General features: G+C 34.2%; 1 protein-coding gene across 6 annotated transcripts in view; it reads left to right on the top strand.

Moving 5' to 3' along the window:
* FER (FER tyrosine kinase) overlaps positions 1-19,616 on the top strand; it is a 315,987-nt gene that overhangs the window by 87,201 nt on the left and 209,170 nt on the right. For all 6 annotated transcript variants that reach the window (XR_013998437.1, XR_013998438.1, XM_081132190.1 and 3 more), the window contains 2 exons: positions 3,241-3,363; positions 11,797-11,986. Coding sequence is in view for 4 of the 6 variants with exons in the window: in XM_081132190.1 (XP_080988316.1) it covers positions 3,241-3,363; positions 11,797-11,986 (313 nt within the window). In the remaining 2 variants the exon portion in view is untranslated. The remainder of the gene's footprint in view (positions 1-3,240; positions 3,364-11,796; positions 11,987-19,616) is intronic.

Genomic DNA, 19,616 nt, shown 5'->3' with positions numbered 1-19,616 from the left:
TGTAAACACTTGTTTAAATGAATGAATGAAGAATTGAGAAGAAAGGTGAGCAGAAAATTAATCAGGAAGAGAGACAGAGTAAGAAAAAGATGTAGGGGAGGGAGGTAAAAGATAGAACAGAGAAGAGGAAAGTGATGAAGAGAAGAAAAGCTTCCTAATCAAATTCAGCTTTGATGTAACATGGCCAAGACAGTGGCGAGGGGTTGGTTTTTACTGTTACTTCTGGACTGGGGTGACAGAAGGTGGTCGGGACAGGTTCTGAGGTAGGGTCCCGTGTTGCTGACTTTTGTGAGGTCTAAATGTGATCATATATAAGGCAGAATTTTATAAATAGCAAAGCATTCTGTGTTATTTATTTGTTTATAATTATTTATAAGTAACTTGAAACCAGAAATTGAAATGTAATTTCTTGAGAATGATCTCTGATTTTAATACAGTAATGCTTTCTTTATCTAGTCAGGATATGAGTTATTCTGCCTAAGTGAATTTTCCAGATAACCAAAGTTCATCTTGTCATCCAATTCAAAAACATAATTTTACTGGATTTGATGTAAATCTTTTAAAAATATATATATATTCTTAAAGAAAAATACTGACCTTAATTTAGCCTTTTTCATATGATTCTAGATCATTACAAGCATCACTGATTATGTTTTGCTATAATATAGTAATGCCCTCACCAACCCATTTAGATTTATTATGTTGCTTAACTCTAAACAAAGGTGAAAATCATCTGGATTGCTGTATTTTGAGTTTTTCTGATTATATCTCGGTTTTTCTGCCTCTTCCATCTCTATTACCTATTAGTTAATAATGTAAGAGTTAAATTAATTTTTGTTATGAGATTCAAATAGTATAAATAAATATAGAATGAACTATAAAATGCTTTTTTTGGTCTTAGATCACCACCTATTCCAATCCCACAGCCCTCAGAATGTTGATGAGTTTCATTGGTAGTAATCTGGTTTTTCTGTGCTTTTACACACAAACACACACATAACTATATACATATTATATTAGTCTGCTCTGCCTGCCATAACAAAATACCATGAACTGGTGCATTAAACAACCACAATTTATTTCTCCCAGGTCTGGAGGTTAGAAGTTCTAGATCAATGTGCTGGCGGGTTTGGTTCCTGCTTAGACCCCCTCCCCGGCTGGCAGACCGCTGCCTTCTTGTGTGCTCTCCTGACTTCTCTGTGTGTGGAGGGAGAGAGTGTGAGCAGACTCTTCAGTATCTCTTCTTAACAGGCACTAATCTCATCATGAGGGCCCCGCTTTCAGGGTATCATCTGACCCTAATTGCTTCCCAAAGGCCCCATCTAAAAATACTATCACATTGCCGGGCCGGGCGTGGCTCAGCGGTTGAGCCAGGCGATCAGGGTTCGATTCCCGGTCAGGGCACATGCCCGGGTTGTGGGCTCGATCAATGACTCTCTCTTCATTGATGTTTCTCTCTCTCTCTCTCCCTCTCCTTTCCTCTCTCTGAAATCAATAAAGATATATTATAAAAAAAAAAATACTATCACATTGGCAATTAGGGCTTCAACATAAGAATTTTAAGGGGATACATTTCAGTTCATAGCACATATACACATACATTTATTTTAATATAACTGGAACTGTGCTATATGTATTCTGCATCATGCCGGTTAATTTAAAGATATGCCTTAGAAGAATTTACAAGTGTGCATCTCATTTTTAAGTGTCTACATGCTATTCTGTCTCTTAAATGGATTAAAATTCATTCCGCCATTCCCTTGTTGATGTTTTGTTTTACAAACAGTGTTGCAACAAACATCTCCATATTAAGTTTTGTGCACATTGTAAATTATTTTTGAAAAACATAATTTTAGATGGTCACAGAATATTCTAATTTGAGGTTTGAGAGACAATTCCACATTGACCTATGAAAAATTTTTGCCAATTTTGTCACATCAACAGTGTATATGTGTGGTTTTTTTTTTTCAATATGAGAACACTGGATATTATCACTCTTTTTCATACTTGTCTGTTTTACTAGGTGAAAAATAATTTACTGTTTATTTAATCTGCAGATATTTAATTGTGGGTCAGCTTGTAAATATTTCCATGTGCTTATTGATTAGTTGATTTTTTTTCTTGATGAAATTCCAATTGTGTTCTTTGTTTTCATATTAGGTTATCTTTTTTTCTAAGAGTTTTTCTGCATTAAGAGGGCTTTTGCTTGTAATTTGCATTGCTAGTTTTTTTTTACAGGTTGACTTTTGCTTTTGACTTTATTTACCATCACTTTAACTTTAAATAATCTAGAATTTTAATAGACTTGGATTATTTTATTTTACTTTTTATATTTTGGGTTTCATGTATTGCTTTAGAAGGCTAAAGATAAAAATTTTACTGTGCTTTGATAATTGTGTGTCTTTTGTGGTAGAATTTTTCTATTCAGGACCAAATGCATTTTATATGACAATAAATTATCTGGTTTTTGAGTTCATATTAATTTTGTTTATTTAATTTTCTTCAAATCTGTATAGAAAACACTCTAAAGCATTATTACAATATGTGCAAATAGCTTACTATCAATTTAAATTGTCATACAATGGAGCCTCACTTTCTTTAATTTAAAATAAGAGTATTGGGATCTATATTATAGATTATGATAGATATATCATGCAAATAATTCTGGGAACCATTTACTCAGTGCCTACTAAGTACCAGTTATATTTGCATTGGTTCATTTGATCCTCAAAACAGTGCTTTGAAGCAGATATTACTTTACTCAAATGAGAATATGAGCCAGGTAACTGGCCCAGGATCTCAGATAAGTAGTGGCAAAACCAGAATGTAAACACATGTTTAAAAACAAAAACCATACTCTTTACACTATCTGCTCTTTCTGGACCATGAGAGGAATTTGTTTAATTTAGTCCTTTCTTCTTTCTCTGATTGTTGTTTCTGTTTCTCTTTTTCCATTTGATGAGTAAGACTCTAGAAAAGCACTGCCCAGGAATACTTACTGTGATTATTAAAATGTTCTGCACCATCCAGTAAGGTAGCCACTAGCCACGTGTGTTTGTATGAGCCCTTGAATTGCAGCTAATGCAACTGAGGAGCTGAAATTTTACTTTAATTTAAGTTAAATTACAATGACTACTGTTTCGGACATCACAACCTTAGAAGTATAAATACATTTGTGTGTGTGTGTAAAGTGAATGCAATTAATGTATGGGTTGATAATGAGGAAACTGTTCATTCTAGGTTGAAAACTTTAGCAGAGGAACTTGTGCAGACACAGCAAATGCTCTTAAATAAGGAGGAGGCTGTCCTGGAGCTAGAGAAAAGAATCGAGGAATCTTCTAAGACCCATGAAAAGAAGTCTGAGTGAGTAAAACAAAAATAACTTGGAAGAAAGTGTAATTGATGTAATTTTACAAAAATACTTCAGTTACGTGTATTATGAATTTAAAATTTCTAGAAGCTGAAATTTCATGTTAAGTATAAAACTTAGATACTTTCTAGGACTCTAGAAAAATAATTATGTTTTTGTCAGTACTGATTATATGTCTTAATGTTTTACGTTTGAACTATTTTCTGAAAAATCCTGTTAAAAGCTGTCTTTATTTCCCCTCATTACTGTCCACTAAGGATTCACTCTGAATTCCTTGTTAAGCAAGTGCCAGGCCAGTTTTATGTAGAAATTGGCTTCTACTGTGTTAAAAGGAAGCATATAAACATTAGAAAATAGCAGTCTGCTTCTCCTATAAAAATCATGTTGACATTTGCTGTGCTGTTTTTGCCTCACTATTGTTTTTCTCGCTGATTTCTGGATCTGTAAATGTCTTCCCAAAACCTCTGACTTTACTTGTCTTGGTATACTTTTGCTTTTACTAATTGTGTTAATTATGTTTTCTACTATTTCAAGAAGTAAATTTTGATGAAATTTAAAATTTCTAATCTGACTTTGGTCATCATTTGCATCTCCAACAGGGATTACTGGCATAGTTTATTTAATGTCACTGGATTATAGAGACTTTCTGTTATAATCTTACATATTCAAGAAAGTTGTGAAGTATAGGATTTCTCTCTGCTCTATACTTGCTCTTTCTTTCCACACAACTTTTCAAATATTCTTCACTTTTGTCAAATCTCTGATCTCCTTATTTCTCCCATTGACGTAAAAGAATATCTCTCCTACATTACAGAAAGAGTTAGAGTCATGGGGTGGCTCTTATTTCCTGGGACTAGCTATCCAAATCCAACACATTTTGTACCCATTCTCTTTCTTTACTTCCATAGAAGAACTGTTCCTTGCTCTAAATCTGTTTCTCATGCCTGTTTTTTGTATCCCATCATCTCTTACTTTTCCAGAAAATTTGCATTATTTTATATATTATGTTCACCTTCTCAGCTGGGACCTGCATCACTTTTTAAATATGCTTAAGTCTTGATCCTAAAAATAATATTCACCTCTTTGTTCACCCCAGATAACTTTTTAAAATTTTCATATTTCCTTGCTTTCTGTTTTCTTAGTCAAACTTGTTCTAAGAGTGATTATGCACGAGCATTTTCTCAACTTCCACTTACTTCTCAACCCATATATACCTGGCTTTTGCTCCATCACTATTGAAATAAGCATCTGTAAGGTCACCAGTGGTCTCTTCATTACTAAATTTAGCAACTGTCCTACTTGACCTCCTCACAATGTCTGACTTTGTTGACTTTATGTTTCTCCTTTTCACTTGGCCTTTGGGACCCACTATGCCAGATCTTACTCCTCTCTTTCTGGCCACTCTTTCTTTATAAACTTATTTTTCTCCACTCAGCCAATGTATTTTGGAGTTATGAAAGGCATGGCCATAGGCTATGTCACTTCCTTCCCAGAACTCTGTCCCTAGGTGATCTCCTAAAGGTGACCCAGCCCCGCTGGCATGACTCAGCGGTTGAGCATGGACCTAGGATCCAGGAGATTGCGGTTTGATTCCTGGTCAGGGCACATGCCTGGGTTCTGGGCTTGATCCCCAGCGGGGGTGTGCAGGAGGTAGCCGATCAATGACTTTCTCTCATCATTGATGTTTCTGTCTCTCTCTCTCCCTCTCTTTTCCTCTCTCTGAAATCAATAAAAATATATTTAAAAAAATAAAATAAAATAAAGGTGACCCACATTTATTACTCTTGGATTTCTCCTCTGAACTGTCTGGCTCTATAATCATTTGCCTACTTAACATGCCTCCGTGGGTGTCTTAGGAGTACACTAAATTTTCTGTGTCCGAGGCTGAATTAAAAATCTCAGTCCAACCCAGTCCAATCCAACCTAGTTCACTCTTTTAGTATTCCTTATTTCAGTGAATGGCAATACCATCTATCCTGTTATACAACTCAGAATGTTAGGAGCCTGCCCCTGTCACTTATACTGTGGCTTTTATTACAGCTTGGTATTAAATGCCATATTGGAGTCACTGAGCCTTTCAAAGGTGAGAACAGAAATTTAGTGGATATGAAGAAAGAATAGAATAGCTGACCCTCTCACCAGCATGTCTGACTACATATTGTTGGAAGAGGCAATCTTTAAGTATTATCTTAATATAGAAGTTGTGGGTTTCTTTGATTTTTTGGGAGTATGTTTTCTTGACTCAAATCTTTGACTTTGATTCTCTCTTTATGTACATAATCAGCGTGATCCATGTTCCTTCACCTATTTATATTTATCAGGAGATGAGAATGGGAGTAGAGGAGAGGGGCTTAAATTTAGAGTGGTAGATATATGGAAATAGCATTACTTTTTTTAAAAAAATGTGTCTATTGATTTCAGAGAGAGGAAAGGAGAGGGAGAGAGAGAGAGAGAAACATTAATGATGAGAGTCTTTGATCAGCTGCCTCCTGCACGCCCCCTACTGGGGATCGAGCCTGCAACCCAGGCATGTGCCCTGACCTGGAATCAAACCGTGATCTCCTGGATCCTAGGTTGATGCTCAAACACTAAGCCACTCCTGCTCAGCAGAAATAGCATTTCTTGAATTCTTATGCTGTTCCACATATTATATTGGATGTTTTATATATATTAAGTCAATGAATGTTATCTTTGCTTTCTGTTTAACTGTTTGTATTTACCTTTAGGAGAATTTAGATAACTTAGAATCACATACCTAATAAGTGGTAGAAAACACACAAGTCCCTGACTCCAAAATTTCTGTCTCTTTTGATCACAGCATTGCTTGATTCTATGATTTTAATAGTGTTCTTAGGAGAATATTTGAGGAGGGGTAAATATGTCAAGCAACTCAGGGGATGAGTCTTGTTTAACCCAAGTTCTATTAGCCCTTTGTTGCCATGGAGGTTTTATTGTTAGCTTCAGGGAATAATCTTGAAAATGTTAAGGATATTTACTTAACTAAATAGTCATTGTGAAATCTCATTAATTTAGATATTAGTAGGGTTGAAATTTGTCTTTGAATAATATGTTAAACTATTTCACTAAATAAATAGTCTTCAGGGATTCTGGGGAAATGTTTGAATTTTAATTTAATATTTCTTAAACATCCTCTTTTGTGTGTGTATATGTGTATATACATATATTTAAATGCACTTAAATAATTAAAATCAATTTTTATTTAGTTCTAAAAGTTGATTTAGAATTATTTTTACTCTGTAACACGTTGGCTTCATATGCTATGTTACTTGAAAATAATAAAAACAATAAAACAAAACTACATTTCCTCAGAAATACTAAAAATATGCTGTAAGTTACATATCTATATTCTTAAATTAGTGGAATTACACTGAATCTTTGCTTAACAGAAATACCATTATTGGTTCTATCAAAATATAATATATTAAGGGACTAACGTTAAAACCTATAAATTTGGATTTAACATAATTGTCTCTAAAACATACAACAGCAGTGACAAAATCATTTGATGGTTTTGATTCCTATAATTGAATAGTATGAAGTGAAAAATTAACTTAAAGAATGGTTTTTATGTAACATTAAATTCACACAAGAGCAAAGTTTTAGCTTATGTAAATAATGCACCCCTCAGCTGAGATGTAGTTACTGCAGAATTTTATCTTAAAAAAAATAGGGTGACAGAGTAAAGCCAACCACTAGAAATGGTATGATTTTAATACAACACAAAACATCACTCTAGTGTACATACCTTTACTCGTTACTTTTAAAGCATGTTTACTCAAGTGGAAATAACGTCAATCTTCGCTTGATTTATGATCCTCGACTACTGTATTAGAAAATAGTTTATGGGAAAATATATCAAGCATATGTTATTTATGACTCAATGGCATTAAAGAGCTAGAATATTACTGTTGGTTTTAATGCTTGGTTTGACTTTGGAAAAATGAATGATTAATTTTGTATAATTTTCTACCACTATCACCTAGTACTTAAAAATACTTTATATGTTATAAAATCATAATTCTTAGAATAGAATCAATGCAGAATCTTAAGAGAGCATTTGATTCAACATTATCTTTCAAATTATCTTACATCTGCGGCCCAGAAGTTTTAAGAGACTTGCAAAATGCCACTTCTAGCCTGCAGTGAAGGCAAGAATTGAACCATCTAGAATATTGTTCTAGTCTGCAAATTCAGGGTACCATTAATTTCATCTCAGAATTTTTAGATTACATGTATTACCAAAAAATGTGCTATGTAAATAGGGAATTCGTTCAACAATGTTTATTGCACGTCTACTCAGTGCTGCAAATACAATGAAAGGTAAGATGTATATGGCCACATGTCTCATGGAGCTTACACTTTTGTGGAATGGACCAATACAACACAAGAAATTAACAATTGTGATAATTGCTGTGAAACAGGTAGTTCAGATAGAAGCACAGAGGAGCACCTACTTAAGATAGGAGGTCCGGAGTCTCCTAGGAAATGGCACCTTTGCTGAGACCTGAAGGACAGAAGGTGCCGTACATGTGAAGAGGAGTCAGAGATAGCGATACGTAGCACATGCAAAGGTTCTGATCCTTTGCCTATTTTAAATTTATTCATGGCTTCTTATGCATCTTGTATTATTTAATCATGTATTTACTAGAATTTTCTTCTAATTAAAATATACATATAGTCTGTTTGCTCAATGGTGTTATAAGCATATAAAATAATTGTATAGTATTTTGTATATTGATTATAGCAGTACTTTTTAAAAACTAATTATTGAACAAAAGCAAGAGGCTAATGTATGTGAAATTTTCATTATACATAGAACTCAATGGGGTTAATTGGAAGAAGCTAATATTGCTCATTGATTTTATTATAAGATATGTTGATTAAAAAACATTAAGACCATAGCTATGCAATAGGGCATATGCTTCCCCTACAAGTCTCATTGTTTTTAAAAAGCACTAAACTGAAAACCAGGAAATTTATATTTTAACCTAATTCTTGGTATTAGGACAGTGTCTCAGATACAGTACAATACAATACAATACAATACATACTTAGAACTTCCGGAGGAGAATAAAAAAGGCCTATCCCAGAACAGATTATTTAGGAACCCGAGGCATATGAGATGACAGAAGCCTCGCCTCACCAGGGGAAGCATGGTGACAGCAACTGTGATATATATTTTAATTAAATTTTAAACTTTGAGATAATTGTATATTGCCGTGTATGTATATGACTTGATTCAGAGAGGTCCCACATACCCTATACTTACTTTGCCCCAATGGGAGCATTTTGAAAAAGTATAATTTAATACTATAATTGCAGATACTGAGTTTGATACAGTCATGACTTGGAACATTTCCATCACTACAAGGATTCCCTCTTGCTGTCTTTTGTTGCTACACTGCTGTCCATCTTCCACCCCCTTCTTAGCCCCTAATAACCTTTAATCTGTTCTCCATTTCTACAATTTTGTCTCTTCAAGAATGTTATATAAATGAAATCTCACTGAATGTAACCTTTTGAGATTAGCTTTTTACAGTCATAATAATTCTCTGGAGATTGACCCAGGTGCTTTCATTCTTTTTAACTGTAGAGCAGTGTTCCATGGCATATGATTTCACTTCCTAGGTTTGCCATACAGTTGATGAACCTACAATAGCATCATTATCACCCAGAGTTCATAGCTTACATCACTCAGTGGTGTTTATTCTGTGGGTTTGAACAAATGTGTAATGACATTTATCCATCATTCCAGTGTAATACAGAATACTTTTCACTAAAAATCCTCTGTCGTCCAGATATTTATTCCTCGCCCTGCCCCCCAGCTGCTGGAAACCACTGATCTTTTTACTGTTGATATAATTTTGGCTTTTCCAAAATGTCATATAAAATCATACATTATGTAGCCTTTTTAGATTGGCTTCTTTCACTTAGTAATATGCATTTAAGGTTCCTCCATGTCTTTTTGTGGCTTGGTAGCTCATTTCTTTTGAAGACTGAATAATATCTCATTGTCTAGATATACTACAGTTTATCATTTACCTAATAAAAGACTTCTTGGTTGCTTCTAAGTTTTGGTATTATCAATGAACCTACTATAAACACCCACGTGTGTGGGCTTTTACTCAGAGTTTTCAGCTCCTTTGAGTAAATACCAAGGAGTGTGATTGCTGGATCCTATGGCAACAGTATGTTTAGTTATGTCAGAAACTGCTAAGCTGTCGTCCAAAGTGGCCGTGCCCTCTTGCATTCTCACAGCAACGAATGGTGCTCCTGCCGCTCCACATCCTCACCAGCATTTGGTGTCAGTGTTCTAGAGAGTGGTCATTCTCATAAGTGTGAAATGGCATCTCACTGTTGCTTCAATTTGCATTTCCCTGATGACATATGATATGCAGCATCTTTTCATGTGCTTATTTCCCACCTGCATATCTTTTTGTTTAGGTGTCTGTTAGGGTCTTTGGCCCACTTTTTTAGTCCATTGTTTTCTTACTGTTGACATGTAAGAGTTCTTTGTATATTTTAGGTAACAGTCCTTTATTAGATGTGTCTTGTGCAAATCTTTTTCCTCCTATGGCTTCTCTTCTCATTCTCTTGATAGATGTACATGAAAATATCTTTTTACCGTCTTACTTTGTACATTTAAATTGATCCTTAGACTGTCGTTATTGTGATTCTTGTGGTGCTAGGAAATGCAAAGAAGGAACTCTCAGGAAATTTTAGGTTCATATGGATGTAACCTTTTCCAGGACCTGGTCCTTATGAATTTATGTTCACAAAAGTGAATGTTTTAAAAATAAACTTTTTCTGAAGAGATTCACTGAGAAATAAAAAAATTATAAACAATTTATTATGAAAAGGGAGCTACCACCTAATAAGCAAACCAGCATGAATTTTTCAGAAATTTGTGTGAATTTAGAACACATGTCACGGATTGTTAAATGATATAAGTAATAATTGCCATTTTCTGAATTTTTATTTTATGGTAGGTACTTTGCTAATAATTTAAAAAATATCTTATTGAATTCTCAGAACAATTCTGACAATAGGAATATTATTTTCATCAATTTATCCAGTGATAAAACTGAAGATGAGAAAAGCAAAGGGATTAAGTCATAAAATTGAATGTGTTTTAATTCAGTATAAATTACATTTTTTTTATATGCCATTGATGATTTTACTTGGGAAGTGTTTGTGAGCTGATAGTATGGTATATCCCTCTCTATTACTTCTGTTATTAACTTCACTGTTTTAGAGTGATTTGTCTTTTGAACATTGCTAAGTCTTTCTTACAAATAAACTTAATCATTAGTTCTTTCCAACATTTCACTCAGTTCTCTGCCTTTTTTTTTTTAGGATACTCTCCTGAAACTCATTGCAATATAATTTGAGGAGATTTCAGCTTTCTTTATAGCGTCCACTCAGGCTGCATCCTACTCAGTTTGACTGGAATTGAGTTTCAAATATCAACCAGCACCTTATATATAAATAAATCTCTCTTAGTGTGGGTTCCTTCTGTCCACAATTACTTACTCAGTTTATGTCCATCCTTTTAAGTTTCACTTTAAGAAGGTAACATTCTGAGCTTATTCTCCAACTTCGAAGCTTCCTCTATTGACAATCTGTTCTTTCATACATATAAATAAGTTACTTTAGTAGTGCATGGCACAGTTCTTTAAGATATCAGTATACTATGTATGACAGTGTTTCCAGAGGTGTTCCCCACCACCACTACCTGGGTTTTTTGGTGTGTGGCTTAAATGTGGATGAGTTAGTTTGCAGTTTCCACTAGGAGCAGCCTCCAAGGGGTAAAATCACAATAAGGCAACAAGTGGCCTATGTAGTTCTCTAAAGGAGGGATTGGGAAGTCTGTTGTTTTTATAGTGATGACACTGGAAAGATTTGGGGACTTATGCTCATTTCTTTAATCACATCTCAGCCCGTAGTCTTCGTTAGAACAGCTTTCCCCAATTCTAAACACACACCACTCACAATATACAAACAACTTGTTCCCAGGCTGTCACCTTGATTTGATTTATTTTATTCTAGGCACAGATTTGACTCTAGCTACATTCCATTTGAAATATGAAGTAAATTTAAGATTCTGCTTCAGTCATGATAATTCATTTTAGGCCCTATGCTTCTGGACTTAAGTGTCTGTACTCTGTGAGGTAGATGGTTTAGCTGTAAAATAAAATGAATGCCATAGATCGCAATATATTTGAAAGCGTCTTGAATTTGGTTTTTGCTTCCAAACATTTTCTTCCATTTTGTTATTGCTAGCATTTAATAACTACTGTTATGTCTCAAAATCTGTTTAGTTCCCTAATTCTTTTGATTCTGCAGGACTCATACAGATGAAAACAGAAGTCAAAATAATTCATATTTAATGTGTTCTTTTTTAGTATTGTGCTGCTGATAAGCCAAAAACAGACACTTGAAGAGCTGAAACAGTCAGTGCAGCAGCTGAGGTGCACTGAGGCAAAGTTTACAGCACAGAAAGAATTACTAGAGCAAAAAGTACAAGAAAATGATGGGAAAGAGCCACCTCCGGTAATAAATTATGAAGAAGATGCACGATCAGTTACATCTATGGTAAGCCAAAGGCTAATCAAACAAGAAACCTGAAAGAGCAGTATATAGGTAATAAGTGAATACAAAAGTTGATTCTGGTTTCTATAACAAATTATTACTCTTGTTAATATGCAGCTCCTATTAAACTTGTTTGTAAATGCAAAATAGACTTGCCAGTCACCTTCAGGTCACCTGGAGAGCACTTTCAGGAACCACCTGTAGAGTCAGAGGAAAAAGTTCTTCTTTTGCCTTCAAAACTGAAAACAAAGACTGCAGTTGTTTTTGTTCCTGGGAGATAGCAGGAAGGTAGGGTGTTATTCTTAAGATAGAAGTAAGAGATAAGGAGAAAGCTATTTATTACTTTTTTTCTTCTTAAGAACAGTAGAATCTGATTTATCTGACATGCACACACACACACATCTATGTGTAAATATGTATGTACACACACACGTGTATGTGTTGAATTTGAGTTTCACAGTAATTGCTATTTGTATCTAGTGGGTAGAGTCCGGTGATGCTGTTAAACATCCTACAATGCACAGGACAGCCCCTCACTTCACACTCCCATCAAAAAATTAATCCACAATGTCAATAGTGCAAAAGTTGAAAAGTTGGCTTTTTCTGTGGGTAGCTACATGCAGTCCATATAAAGAACCATCATAGATAATGATGCTATAGTTAATATTTTAGTAATTTTTAGTTTATGTGGTTCTGAATAGTATAGCTTGAGTGTTAAACAGATTCAAATATCTCAAGAAAAACAGGCTGCATTTGAAAATGTGATAAAATGTGGGAAATGAATATGAAATATTTAAAATATTATGTTTTTTGCTATTTTTGTTTTTAATTGAGCCATACTGATCTCCACATTATATTGTGAATTATGAGTTATAATTCTTTGTTCACTTTTACTGTCCTATCAGATAAAAAGGACCCTACCAGATTCACTTTCTTGCTTTATGATTCTTTATAACTGTCTGGCATCTGCATTCTTTCAGAGGAGCTTCTGAAGCTTTTTCTTTTATCTAGTTTTTGAAAACCTTAGCTAATGAATGTTTTGTTCTCTGAGTGTGGTTTATAATATCTCCTTGTCTCCATGTGGGTATCAAATTGGTTAATTCATAGCTTGATTTAGTGGCAGATATGTGAAAACTGGCCATCTACTTTATTTTAAATAATTCTGTGTGCATATGACTCCCTGTTGGCATTATTATTATGATTGAAAAAAGATAGTTATCAAGTCACTAGATGTAGCATATTCCCATTTGTTAACTACAGCTAAAAACTTGACTTTGATTTTTAAAATATACTACTAGTTCATTAATTCTTATTTATTAAGAATTTATGATCATTTCGACTCTTTTTAATCTTTCATAATTGAAGAGAAGCTTTTTAGACAAATGAATAAATAATGTTCATAGAGAATGTATAATACAGTTTAAACTGTATATACTTCTGGGCACTTTCAAATTTTCTCTTGTAGCCATTTATTCAATAATGATAATACCTTGTAAATTTTTATGAAGTAATGTCATGTATTTCACTTTACCCAATTTGTTTTAAGTAGTTGAAATGCTAATTATAAATATACCAGCTATTCATTGAAGCAATGACTTTAATAATTCTTTAAGGAAATTACAAAGAAATAGCATAATATATGCAGTTTAAAGTAATAAAGTAACATTTTATAAATCAGTCATTCCCCAAATTGATGCCAATTAATGTGATTTTACAGAGTATTTTATAAAACAGTAGAAGTAACATATAGTTCTTAAAACTTAATAATACTCCTACCTATATAAGTGAACTTTTTGCATAATTAAGCATTATTTTATGAATAATATTTTAAGAAAGCCTGACATTAACATAAGCAGTCCTATTGGTATTTCATCCTTATAAATGTCTTTATAATTGGTGTGAAATTTCAACAAGAGAAATTTAGTTAAATATTGGAAGAATTGAAAGAACTAAAAATTAAACTTCGACATCATGGAAAATAGTGAAAACCTGCCTAAATATTGGTAAGAGTGAGAGAGACAACGAACTATTGCACGTGTCCCTACTTGATGGCAGTGGTCGCGGAGCACTGACTCTGCGGTGGTGGACGCTTCCGTGGGAGAACGCCTGGGACTGCACCACTGGAAAGAAATGGGCCCTGCGCTGGGGATCCTTAGAAGGATTCCAGGGTGATTCAGATGTGTGCTCAGGGGGAGAGCTGTAGTATAGTCAGGTTAATAGATGCAGGAATGTTTATTTTGGCACTATAACTTGATGAAAATTAAAGCCCATCTACTAATTTATAGAAATCTTTAAAAAATTGTGGCAGCAGGTAATATAATCTCTCCTTCAGGGCGAATCACACTTCTAATGCTGCCTTTTTTCACCATGTCTAATTTTGGCCGGAATACAAAGGAGAAGATGGTAAATATTAAGTATCACACAATATGTTTCATTTATTTATTCAAACAGTGTTTTTTGAGCACCTACTATGTGTCAAGCAAATTTCTAGATGTTGTGGATAATTCAGTGAAAATAAAACTAATAAAAAATATCTCTCAGAGATTACATTCTGTAGTGAGTGGCAGTTAGTAAATAAATAAACTACGTATTTATAATGGAAGATAATAAATGCCAAGGAGTAGAAACAGAGCAGGGTAGAGGATTGGGGGCATCTAGAGTCTCAGAACTTGGGATACAGTTTTAAATGCTAGTCAGGATAAGCATCATTGAGAATGTGACATGTGAACAAAGACTTGACACAGAGCCAGCAAGCTACTTAATTTCTGGGCAAATAACATTCCAGTCAGAGGGTACATTTGTTGCAAAGACTATAAGACAGGAGCATGTTTGGACTGTTCAAGGTACAGTAAGGAGGTCTGAGTGGAGGGGAAGATGAGAATATAGGGAATGAGATTAGAGAAGTAATGGAGAACAGGTCTCAGGGCCTTGCAGACCATAGTTAGGGATTATAGCTTTTCTCTGTGTGAAATGGGGAGGCATTGGGTTGGGGGGTTATAACAGAGGAATGACATGTTCTGACTTTGGATTTAAATGGATCACGATAATTGTGTTGAGAATATACTAAGAGGAGCAAAATGGAAGAATGCTAACCCAGGTGATAGAAAATGATGGTTTGAGCAAGGATGATAACACAGAAGTAGCAAGAACTTTTTAGCTTCTGGATATATTTTGAAGGTTGAGCCCATGAGATTTCCTGTGAGTTAAATGTGGAGAATAAAATAGAAGAGTCAAGGATGCCTTTCAGGTTTTCAGAAGGTGCAGTCAAGAATGGAATTTGTTTCAGGTGCGTGAACAGACTACACATGGAGCAATTTTGATGACTTCCTCAAACAAGACTTCACTTTGTCTTTCCATAAAAGCAAGTGTTTGGGACTGCAGTTTGGGAGCCTGATTTGAACTGGAGAGATAAATTTGAGAATTGTAGGCATCGGATGGTATTTAAAATCATTTGACTGCAGGAAGTCACCAAGTGAGAAAGGATAGATAGAGAAGAAGAGAGAAACAAAGACTGAACTCTGGGGTACTCCAAGTTAGTGGTCTAGGGGAGAAGGAATCGGTAAGTGACTAAGAAGGAGAGACCAGTGAGGTAGGAGGGAAAAAAAATTGGTGTCCTTGAAGTGTTTTAAGGGGAAATGAATTTTAAAATTTGGGACATGCTGGGTTAAGGCAAAACAGTTGTATTGACTGTAGTAATTTTCTAAACTTTTAAATTAATATCAAATGCCAAAGAGAGGACACATAGCATGGTATGCAGTGTCTTTGGAAATATCCTAACCCCCTGAAGAGACTGCCATGCAATGGATCATACTTTGGGAAATGCTGAATTAGTAGATAAATATGCTGATAATTCTGAAGGCATTTGAGTTGTTTAAATGCTCTATAAACTCAAGGATTATTTTTTCTTTTTCTTCATTTATAGCTCTGCAGGGCAGAAGAATCTGCCTTCTGGGGCAAATTAGGAGGGTGAACTCTGTTATCTGCCCTTGAATAATGATGGAAATACCAGAATTTTCTGATCCCTAAGTTAACATTGGCTGACGTTCCTGTTTATTTACTTATTTATTTATTTGCTTATTTAAAAACATCACTTTCCTTCATGTTTGATTTTAGCTGTCTAGTTAAAAGAATATAGTAAGTGTTCAGTCAGTATCTGCTGAATTGAGGAATTGGACTTCCTTTTCACCCCTGAGTAATCTGGTTATTTTACTTTATAATAGCATGTGCTTTGAACCAACTATATCATAATTTTGTTTAAAGGATCTCTCTTATATGTCAAATATATAGAGAATTGATAGCTACATATAATGACTTTTTCCTTCTTAAATATGTTTTGCTGTTGTATAAGATAATTGCCTTTACTTTGATGTTTCTGAAATTGCACATTTGTTAAGCCCTTTCACTAGACTAATGCACAACATATATTTATCTTCTCTGCATAGCTTATTGAGTTAGTTCTGCTTAGTTGAACGACACTATCAATAAAATCCTGTTTTGTTACATTTTCAACCCACAAAATATATGGTTGACTAAATATTGTCTATCATTGTGACTAAATAGTAATCCATTTTATAGTAGTGTCCAATATATTTTCCATTTTATAGTTAAACACTAAAATGGGCTATCAATTGAGGCATATTGACAGCATCATAGAAGCTTTTTCTGGTTTCATCATCAGGTACACTTCTGTCTTTAAATATATAAGTTCAATGTCAATTCCAATCTTTACTCATCAAATACACTGAGAAAAGTAAAAGACTTAGAATCAGAGGACCTGACTTGAGCTTTGTCTGTGCTGTGTAACTGTAGTAAGATTCCTTAACCTTTCTGAGCTTTCTTTTCTATAAAAGGAAGAAGTGAATATATATTCACCTTGCCTGACAGGATTTCTGTGACACTGGAATAAGAAAGTGTGTGTAAACATATTTTGTATATTATGAAATACTGTTAAGCCATAATATACTACTTTATTTTTTCTAATGTACCTTAGTTCACATGTAAATTAATTAGTAGATACTAATTTAGTTCTTAAGTATGAATTGTAGATTTTTATGCAGGACTATCTTATGTATTTCTTTTTTTAAAATTTAAAATATATCTTTATTGATTTCAGAGAGAGGAAAGGAGAGGGAGAGAGAGAGATGGAAACATCAATGATGAGAGAGTCATTGATCGGCTGCCCCCTGCACGCCCCCGACTGGGGGTTGAGCCCGCAACCGGGGCATGTGCCCTGACTGGGAATCAAACCCCAATCGCCTGAATCCTAGGTCAATGCTCAACTGCTGAGCCACGCCTGGCTGGGCTGTATTTCTTATTTGTAAAGGCAAGGCCTTAATTAATTTCTCTGAATAGGTAGTACACGTATATGTAAAAAGGGCCTGAGTGTTCCTTCCTTAGTCCCTCACTTGCCTACCTCATAGATAACCTTTCAGAAGCATTAAATGCAAAGAAAAACGTAAATGTATATTGTATACAATGATATTGTTCTGTACCTTACTTTTTCACTTAATTTATTTTAGGTATCATTTTACAATAGTACATATACAGCTACTTCTTTTTTTCATTTATTTATTCAACAAATATTTATTGAATATCCAGTGTCAGGTACCATTTTAAGTTCTGGAAATGGAGGAGTGAACAAAATCAACATCAGTTTTCTATCCTCATGAGCCTTTCACATGTATGTATGCCAGATGGTAAATTTCTTGGAGAAAAATAAAGCTAAGTGGCAGAAAAAGAGTGCTGGGGAATGTTTTTATATATAGGTTTGTCAGGAAGACTTCACTGATAAAGTAGCATTTATGCAGAGATCTGAAAGAACTAGGGGAGCAAATGATTAACTCTTTGGGGTGAGAATATTCCAGGCAGTGGAAGAAGCACATGAAAGGCAGGAGTCGGCTTCATGTCTTGGAGGAATAAAAAGGAAGCCAGTGTGCTTGGAACAGAGTGAGAGAGTAATAGGAGATAGGGCTAGAGAAGTCATAGGCATTTAGATCAAACAGTCATGCAGACCACTGTAAGGGCTTTGATACTAACTCTTAGAGAAATTAGAACCCATTTGAAGATTCTGAGCAAAGTTTTGATATATTTACATGGTTTCCAATCATCTGTTGTTATAAAGACAGCTTTGGTGAAATAGCTTATAATTTACTATGTGTATAAATGGAGTTTATGTGTAAGATACATTTTAGAAAGTTTGTGCAGCTTATATAGTTTTAGATGGTACTCTTAAAAAAGTTTAAAAGTTTCTTAACCTGAGAACAAGGTCATTTATAGATATTAATTATTGCATTAATATTTCAATTTTGTAGATGAATAAATTCTTGCATCCAGTGTTCATATGGCATGAATTTTATCATGCTGAACTTTCAGTGGCTTTCTTGACCATTACTAATATTAAATTCTATGGATCTGATACCAAAAGTATATTTACAGGTGAATGCTATGCTTTATGTCTATTTGATTTATATGTTCCTAATTTATCAGAGTTAGGAGAGGATTATGATTATGTTACAGAAAGCTTGTTGATTTTTCCAAATGATTCAGATCAAGCTTCCTTAATATCACTAACAATTAGGGAAATATAAATCAAAACCACAATGAGATACCACCTTATACCTGTTAGACTGGCTATTATAAAAAAGACAAAAAATAACAAGTGTTGGTGAGGATGTGGAGAAAAGGGAATTCTTGTGCACTGTTGGTGGGAATGTAAACTGGTGCAGCCATATGGAAAACAGTACCAAGTTTCCTCAAAAAATTATAAATAGAACAACCATATGACCCACAATTCCACTTCTGGGTATTTAACTGAAGGAAATGAAAATACTAACATGAAAAGATGTCTGCACTCCTATGTTCATGGCAGCAGTATTTACAATAGCCAAGATTTGGAAACAACCTAAGTGTCCATTAATGGATTAATGGATAGAGATGGATAGAGATCCATTAGTGGGTAGAGATTAATGTATACATATATATCCATAAACAAGAATGAAATCTTGCCATTTTGACATCATGGTTGGACCTTGAGGGCATTATGCTAAGTGAAATAAGTAAGACAGAGAAAGACAAATACTGTATGATCTCATTTATATTTTGAATCTTAAAAACTGAATTAATAGATACAGAGAACATATTGGTGGTTGCCAGAGATGGGGATGGGGTATGGGTGAAATTGGTAAAAGTTAGTGAAAGTCCAAACTTCGAATTATAAAACAAGTATGTCCTGGTGACCGTAGTTAATAGTACTGTATTATATATATGAAAGTTCCTAAGAGAGTAGATCTTAAAAGTTCTTATCACAAGAAAAAAATGTAATTGTGTTGATGGATGTTAACTTATTGTGGTGATCATTTCACAATATATACAAATATAGGATGATTATGCTGTAAACATGAAACATAATGTTATATGTCAGTGATATCTCAGTAAAAAAAGATTTCTTTAAATATTAATTTTTCTTTGGTTCATACAAATAAAGTCATTTTACATCACAGGTTACTTAATGGATGGTGCCAGAGATGCTGTTTTGCGTTAGGCCACAGTATCTTTAGTATCAGGGGAACATAACCCTTAACATTTCAAAATGTTTTCAGTATATATATACAGAGAGATATACACACACACACAC

This window comes from Miniopterus schreibersii (genome assembly GCF_964146895.1).
Source record: "Miniopterus schreibersii genome assembly, chromosome: 3".
NCBI lineage: Eukaryota > Metazoa > Chordata > Mammalia > Chiroptera > Miniopteridae > Miniopterus > Miniopterus schreibersii.
The sequence above is the reverse complement of the archived record's forward strand: the minus strand, read 5'-3'. Positions and strand labels throughout refer to the sequence as shown.